This window comes from Malaclemys terrapin, chromosome 12, assembly GCF_027887155.1.
Source record: "Malaclemys terrapin pileata isolate rMalTer1 chromosome 12, rMalTer1.hap1, whole genome shotgun sequence".
NCBI classification, from domain to species: Eukaryota; Metazoa; Chordata; order Testudines; family Emydidae; genus Malaclemys; species Malaclemys terrapin.
In genome coordinates, this window is record NC_071516.1 from 25,332,171 (window position 1) to 25,340,371 (window position 8,201).

Below are 8,201 nucleotides of genomic sequence, written 5' to 3' on the forward strand. Positions count from 1 at the left end.
TAAATCTAAACCCAGTAATTATTGGTAATTAATTGTAGGTGAAATCTCCCAACAAGACACTACTTCAAAGTAATTATTTTAGAGGAAGAGAACAGCTCATTTGAAACACGAGCTTGTTTTCAACCTATCCTAAACTAATTGGCTGAGTCACTGGGGGGGGGTGGCTCCATGAAAGGATTTAGGCCTTGTGACTCTCGCTGTTGTAACACTTCGCTTTTTAGATGCTTAGAAAATCACAGGAACAATACTGATCCATAAAACCAAGTTGGCCCCTAGCCTCCCTATACAATGAATGTAGAGAGAGGGGCATCTAAGAATAAGCCCCACAAGCCACTGTACAAGGGGTGGAGCTGCCTGAACTAGCCAGGGGGAGAGTGACATGAGACATACGTGCTGGAACTAGGGGTGCTGCAGCACCCCCTGGCTTGAAGTAGTTTCCATTATATACAGGGTTTACAGTTTGGTTATATAGCTCTTAGTGGGCACATACACACACCCCATACAAATTGTTCCAGCACCTGTGATGAGAGGGCTATATACTAAGCCCTTCTTTCTCTCAGAAATACATAGATACCAATCTCTCTGCTTCTAACCTACAGCTGGGAAGCAGCTGCCTGGTGTGAGGGGGTTTAGACACCTAGGGTATTTCTGGTGGAAATAAGTTAGTCACATGCCTTGCTCTACCCAATAGCTGGAGGAGGAAGTGATGCCACCTTGATGCCTAGCGTGGTACGTAGAGCACTGGGGGGGATATAGAGGAGACTTGGGTTCAATTCCCCTCTCTCTGCCAGGGGGGAGAAAGAATTTGAATTGGGAAGGGGTGGAGGGGGGTCCTCAGGAGGATGCTCTAACTACTGAGCTATGGGTTAGTCTGATGCAGGATTCCCTTAATCTTTCCTATTGTTCCACTGTAGATTTAAAAGAAAAAAGTGACTGGAGCAGGGGCATTGGACCTTGGCTCTCCTGCCTCCCATGCGGGTGCCTGAACCACTGGGCTATACTCATTCTCTCTGGCCCAAGGACCGTTCCACTGTGGATGAATATTTAAATACACACACACCCCTAATGGTTGAGAGAGACAATGAATGCTCTGAGTTTAAAGCCATAATGGGAATAACCACCTCCTCCAAATAAAGGTTGGTTGGTTCTGAATGGGATGTGATCCTGTAGGCATGCTCACAGACTGCCTACAGGATTGGGTCCTGCATGTAACTTAGGTGGCCAAATACCCGTCTTCCCCAGTTTGTGCAGTGTTCTAGGGCTTTGATGGGAAGTAGGCATCTGGCTGCCTCGAAACAGTGGTTGTCAACCAGGGGTACATGTACCCCCCTGGAAGACCTCTGCATACCCCCAGGGGTACATCAGCTCATCTAGATATTTGCCTAGTTTTACAACAAGCTACATAAAAAGTACTAGTGAAGTTAGTACAAACTAAAATTTCATACAATGCCTTCCTTATACTGCTCTATATACTCTGCACTGAAACAATTATATTCCAATTGATTAATTTTATTATATGGTAAAAATGAAAGTATGCAATTTTAGTAAGTGTGCTGTGACACTTTTGTATTTTTGTCTGATTTTTTTGTAAGCAAGTAGTTTTGTGAGATTAAACTTGGAGGTATGCAAGACAAATCAGATTCCTGAAAGGGGTACAGTAATCTGGTCTAAAGGAAGACTGTAGTGCATGTGCTTAGAGGCAGAAATATAGAGGTTTAGTTAATTCATACCCTGAAAATTTAGGTGCTTAGTGAGTTTAGGTGCCTACTGTGGTCAGTAGCAGTTCTGTGCCATCAAAATTGCATTAGGTATCAAAGTCCCTTTGTGGACTTGGGCCTAAGTGTCAAATTAAGCTCCACATCCTTTAAACCACTATTTAAACTACCACTGACCCAAAAACTTTAATAAGGGAAATTTAATAAAATTTAATAAGTCCCCGAAACTACAGTGAACAGAAGCGCGCTGCAGTAAGGAACAGATCACACTTATACAACAGATGGGCTGGAAGGGCAGGTTAATACCTGAAATTACTTTAACCCAGTTTAATAGATTGCAAAGTGATTGCCCCTCTAAAATGGGAAATACTTATTTCTTTATTCATTTCATCTTTAAATTCATGTATGATATTTCAGAATCTACAGCGCTTTGTCCATTACTTCAAGGTAGCAACTAGGTAATGTCATTAACACTACACCCCGCTTTGGGACAGGAGGTAAAGCACCCTCTGGCCATCGAAATGACAGTTCTAGATGGGCAATCTGTAGGCAGCTGAAATGGAATCTGGGCTACCCTGAGCAAGGCTAGCAGGTGGAATAACTTCACATCTCTGCAAAATGTAGGTGAATTGTGAGTTCTTTTGTGCAACAGTTTTGCACCCTAGATATTTGAAACCAGAGCCAGTAGGGTTCCAAATTCCATTTAGTAGGGTTGTACTTCCATACTGGGGGAAGAACCCCTCCCCCCTTTGTCTATATCACTAAGTGAACTGTTACCCCCAAAGCTGTAACTTTGGCAGGTGAAACCAGCCGGGTTGATTTGAAGGCAGAATGTAAGGTCTCTCTCTGTCTTAAGAGACATTTAAAAGTCTTATTCTGGACTCTTGGCATCTTTCCCCTACTTGGTCTCTGCTCACCTGCCGTGAGTACAGCCCGTCGGGGCGCTGTGCCCAGTTAAGTAACTGTCCTAACAGCAGCTGACTACATCAAGACTGATCCATCCTTAAGGCGGGTCTAAGGCATCATGGGAGATGCAAGACGTTTACACAAAGAAGCAAGATGGCTGATCTCACGAAAGAGGATTACTCCGGGGTCAGGCTTAGCGGGGGCTGCCTAGTTTGTGAACTGAAAGAGCCAAGACGTGCCGGGGGAAGGGACGCTACTGCACCACCTGAGCAGGGCCTGGCTGACTCCAGGTACAGGGCACGTAGGAGGGGCTGAATAGCGGAGCGGGAGATGGCAATAGACGAGGAGGAAACTCTGAAGTTGTCTTGTGGCTGCTGGGAGATAGCGGCCCCTTTGTGCGGGAGCAAGGGGAACCGGCTCAGGGGCAGGGGTGGGACGTGTGTGTGCACGAGCATCCCGCTGTATCTCTGCGGGGGGTGGGAGGAGACGGAGAAATAATGTTGATACTAATTGAATTCACCCACTCGGAGGAGTCCGTCCCCATCGTCCCTCCTGGCTTCATCCTCTCTGGGGTTAGGGGGCTGCACGTTTCACGCACGAGAGCGGGGCCGGCACAACACGTGCACAAGCCCGAAACCTCCTCTGGAGACCCTGGTGGCGGCTGGGGCTTGTGTGCGTGGGAGACTCTCTCCGCTCTGGCACTAGCGGAACAACACTCGCCCTCCCCGGGCGGCTGGACGGGGGCAGATGAGCGTATGCAGCCGGGAGGACAAAAGAAAAATGCAGTTACCTCAGCAGTGTCCCTGGGAAAGTGTGAGTGGCGGAGCGCCGCAGGAGAGCAGCCATGACCTGTTCAGCATCCTGCAGGCTGAAGTGCTGCGAGCCCAGGTGCCTGCGTTATCTCCGCCCAGAGCAAAGCCCGGCCAGGAGACGGGATGGACAGGGCATCCCGAGAAAACGGGCCAGGGCCCAGAGGCGGCTTAGAAGGCGCCCCCCACCCGCAAATGCCTACACGTGGGCAAGGAGAATCAGCCCGGCTGCGGGGCGGGCCGCTGCGGATCCCTCTTCAGGCAGGAAGAAAAACAGTCTGAGCTCTATGGGAGCCTGGCAAGGACAAAAGAGCAGCTCTGCTCTTTGAAGGAGGCTGCGTTGACGACGGCTTGTTTCCCTTGTTGCAAATCACAGTATTGGCGAGGGGCCCCACTGCGACGGGCAACCCACACGCCCGTTGAAGATAAGACGAGAAGTAACAGGATTAATGTGCAGCACGGGACATGGGTTAGCTATTGGGGAAAGAGGTCTTGCTGTAAGGGAAGTTAAGCGCTGGACTAGGCTGCTAAGGGTAGCTGTGGAATCCTGGCAATTCTATGTAATAACACAGATAGTCCCTGAAGAATTTACAATCTACATAAAGAAGCCAGGTTGGAGAAGTGGAATATCATTATCCCCATTTTACAGATGGGGAAGTGACTAGCTCAAGGGCATGCAACCCCCAGAAAAGGTTTCAGGTCCCTCTTAAAATCTCTGTTTTACAGATTGGGCAAGTCACTTCTCTTAAGTTTCCCTAACTTACACAGCCAGGAATAGATCTTGGATCCCATGACTCAGAGTCCTGTCCTTTAATACTTATAACAGTGGTTCTCAGCTCAAACTATGGGTCATGACCCTATTTTAATGGAGCCCTAGGGCTGAAGGGCTCAGGCTACAGGGCCCCTGCCTGCAACTGAAGTCTTTAAGCTTCAGCTTTGCTCCCCTCCATCCAGGGTGGTAGAGCTTGGGCTTTGGCTGCCCCATACGGGGTGGCGGGGCTCAGGCTTCGGTCCCCGCTCCTGGGGTCACGGTGCAATGAAGTTTAAGAACCCCTGGCTTAGAAGTCAGAGCATCTTCTAAGTGTTTATAAAGCAGCTGAAGCCTTTTCTCACGTAAGATTAACCTTAGGGCAGTTTTTAGTCACCTTCTCTTGTGAAGTAGGATTTTGCAATATAGGAAGGTGCTGGGGCATACAGAGTTGACGTAGCTTGGTGTATTATTTCTGTAATCACTTCATATGGCCCTTGTGGAAGGAAGTGGGTTTCTTAGGAACTTCTCACGTGATCTTTGTTTTCAGGGGCACCTCTCATCTTACTTCTAAAGTTCCCTTCATTCCATACCGGTCTAGTATCCTCTCATTTTCATTGTAAATAATTTTCATCAACTGACAGACACAAGAAACAGAGTACAAATAGTCACTTACATTGACAGAGGGAAACCTACAGCATTTTAAGTTTTGTGCAAGAATAATTTTGGTGTCTCTTATTATGGATGAATTCAGCATTCTCTGCATCCTATATTTGGGCCTTGACAGATGAAGAGGTATGAGGAAAGGGTGGAGGTTCCACAGAGAAGCACTGATTCTTGCTTGTGGATGGCTTTAGGGATAATGCATTATACGGTAGTTTATTCATGACCATGGAGTTCTTTAGCAGGTGTGAGCTTGAACAGTATCTTTGTTCTCTGCCACCACTCCCTGGATGACTCCAAGTATAAGATCTCTTTAAATAGTCATTTAATCTGCAGTAGGTCTTACCCATGTCAAACCTCCAAGTTACTACACTCACTTTAGTCAGAATCATGGCTAGGGTATACCGAGCCCGACTGAAAAGAGAAAATGCTCCAGCAGTTAAACTGATCAGAGGCTAACAGCTGAACAAAAGCATACCTTTTGCTAACTGAACAGTCAACCTCCTGCTTTGGTCCCTAAGGAGAGAGGTGGGAACATATGAAGAAGAAAATACACTCCTTCAGGCTAATGTAAGGGGCTGTGATGCAGTAGGCCCCACAAGAGTAGAAATGAGAAGTCTGTTTCTGAAAACAGCACTCATTTTAATTTCCTTGTGGGTGTGATGCAGGTTATTCTGCAATGCTCCTTTACAAGTAAAGCATCAGGCTGGGGTGCAGTAACTGACTCACTACAGCAAGGAGGCATTTTCTTATTCTGTGGCTATGTTTACACAGGCATATATCACATCCATAACACATGACTATGAGGGCCTGAGTGTACACAGGGCTCAGGTACTTCAGGAGGGTTAGAAGACAAGGTAGAAAAACATCTACATCCTGTCTACATAGTAATCTCTGCTTGTGCGGAATTATAGGCTGATTTTTGCAAGTATAATAGACAAAGCCTGTTACACTGAAGCCTGTCTGTGATTAGTATCTAACAAATAAGGAGTTGCATGTTGTACAGTTAGTGAAAATCAAAGTTAGAGTGGTTACAGCAGTTCTACTACAAATCCCTGCCCTCTGACTGGCTACTGCTCTTAAACCACCATCCACATGGCAAAACAGCTATGATGGTTTCAACTTCTATTAGGTGAATGAAATGAGAAGGAAGAACTATATAATCATGAGATTTCAGTGTAAGTGGAGGGATTCCTGGTAGAGGTGGCCAGGAGCCACTGTCTCTCCATGGATGCTAGTTCTTTTTTTAAAGGAGAGAAGTGCATTATTATCCCTATCTACATATCAGCCTAGGAAGCTTAATCTGCAGGTTATAACAATTTAGTGAAAATGCCTCAATTTATTTAAAAGCTCACTACAGTAGGCCCATGAGCAAGGCAAACAGGGACACCAGAAATACTAAAGGATAAACCCTAGCTCTTGGGTTAGTCACACACTGCTTTTTCTGCATTCTCAGAGCGCTCTGCTGACTATTATTTCTAAAACATATTATTGCAAAAACAAGCACAGGTGGCAAAACACCTTTTAAAAGCTTTCTAAAGGAAGCATTTGTTTACAGTCTGAAGTATAAACACAGAAGAACAGCACAGGCTGGAGCTATCTATCACTCCCTAAATACCAGTAGGATTGGGCAAAAGTTTAGTTCAGCTGGAGCCTGTGATGCTTTGGTGAATGGTATTAATACAGTCTTGGAAAGCTTAAGGTGGTTGTGTAAATCTTCAGCTGGATTGTACCCACCAGTGTTTTGGGTGAACGGCGTAACAAGTTTATAAAAACACAAAGCACAGCAGCCTTTTTTAAAAATGTGATTTCTGATCAAGCATGATAATCTTCCACCACCACCACCGAGTTGTTAGGGCAGACGGGGACACTATGGAATTTAAAAGTTCTACCCTTGTGTAAAGAGTAAAGGATGCTGGGAACCATATTCATAGCTGGCGTAAGTCTATGAAGTCAATGGAATTGCCACTTCTGCCAGCAGCATATAGTGCATATTTGCATAGTGTCAACAGCATGCTAGGTGTTTTAGGCAGGAAAGAATGCTAGCTTCTCTTCCTGACAAGCAGTGTAAGTTGTTTTAGCACCCATGTTGCGGGGAGGGAGCACAGGGCAGCAGCAGAAAGAATAGGATTTTCACTCATCTTCACTACACCACTAGAAGAGGACAAAGATGAAAGGCCTTTCAGAAGAAGCAACTTTGAAGGTAGTGATAGGGCAGACCAGGACTACAAACAGATGCCAGGGATCACTGACTGCATGGCAGACAGGAGGGGAGAAAGGAGGTGGTTACTTGTGTGGGTTTGGGCCTCAGATGCATAATACACAGTTACATAAATGAGGAAGGGGCGCTCTCGTGCAGTGCCAATTACAGGTTTAAAAACGATTAAGAAAAAGAGATGTGTAAAGGGGGGCAAGGACAAGTAGCTGGTTATTAACACTGGAAAAATGCTAAACCTTTTCACCATTTATGCTCTTGGTTTTCTTGTTTGCTTTACATTCACCTTGTACAATTAGAGATCAATCACTTCCACTTTAATTTCAGTTTTTATGCGGTAACTCAGAGCTTGTCTACACTTACCCAGGATCCCTGAGCAGCAATTGATGCATCTGCGGTCGATCTAGACCCACTAAATTAACCACAGATCACTTTCCTGTCAACTCCTGTACTCCACTGGATCGAGAACTGTGGGGGAGTCGACGGGAGAGCATCTCCTGTCGACATCGCATAGTGAGGACCCTGTGGTAAGTAGATCTAAGCTACGTTGATTTGAATTACACTATTCACGTAACTCAAATTGCGTAGCTTAGATCAAATTTCCCCTGTAGCATAGACAAGGCCTCACTGTTGCATTAAGCAGGTGGTAAATAGCCCATGGATAGAATAAATCCATGCAAAAAGTATGGTGTGGCTTTTTGGTTTTGAAAAACACCTTAAATTGTAGAAATTAACTGTGTGAAAATGTTCCTTTTAAATCCTATGTAGTCTTCCACATGGCTGCCCCTTCTAAATTTACATGGTGTCTTGCATTTTAAAAACACTGATCCAGAAAGAATCTTATCTTTGCCTAAGTATATTTCTTCCCCTCTGTTTGGAAGCTCATATTTTCCTCTGTAGTGACAAACCTACTTCTTATTTTCATTCTGGTTGACAGCCAAGAGGAGGCAGCCACAGGGTGAGAGATTAGCATATGAATTCTACGAGTTTCAGTCCCAATTCTACTTATGGCTACATATTCTGCTCTCCAGCTCACAAAAACAAACAATCACAGATGAGTGGCCTCTCTTCTACAGTGCAATTAAAAAACTGCAAGCGTCTGTAAAAACAAACATTTTATACTAAAACAAATTCTGCAAGCAGGC

The 8,201-nt window shown here is 45.3% G+C and overlaps 1 protein-coding gene across 2 annotated transcripts in view; it reads right to left on the minus strand.

The window, feature by feature from the left end:
* The window catches only part of MYBL2 (MYB proto-oncogene like 2), a 46,268-nt gene extending 38,096 nt beyond the window's left edge, over positions 1-8,172 (minus strand). For both annotated transcript variants that reach the window (XM_054045783.1, XM_054045782.1), the window contains exon 1: positions 3,412-8,172. In XM_054045783.1, the coding sequence (XP_053901758.1) occupies positions 3,412-3,467 (56 nt within the window). In that variant the 5' untranslated portion in view covers positions 3,468-8,172. The remainder of the gene's footprint in view (positions 1-3,411) is intronic.
* Between the last annotated feature and the right edge of the window lie 29 nt (positions 8,173-8,201).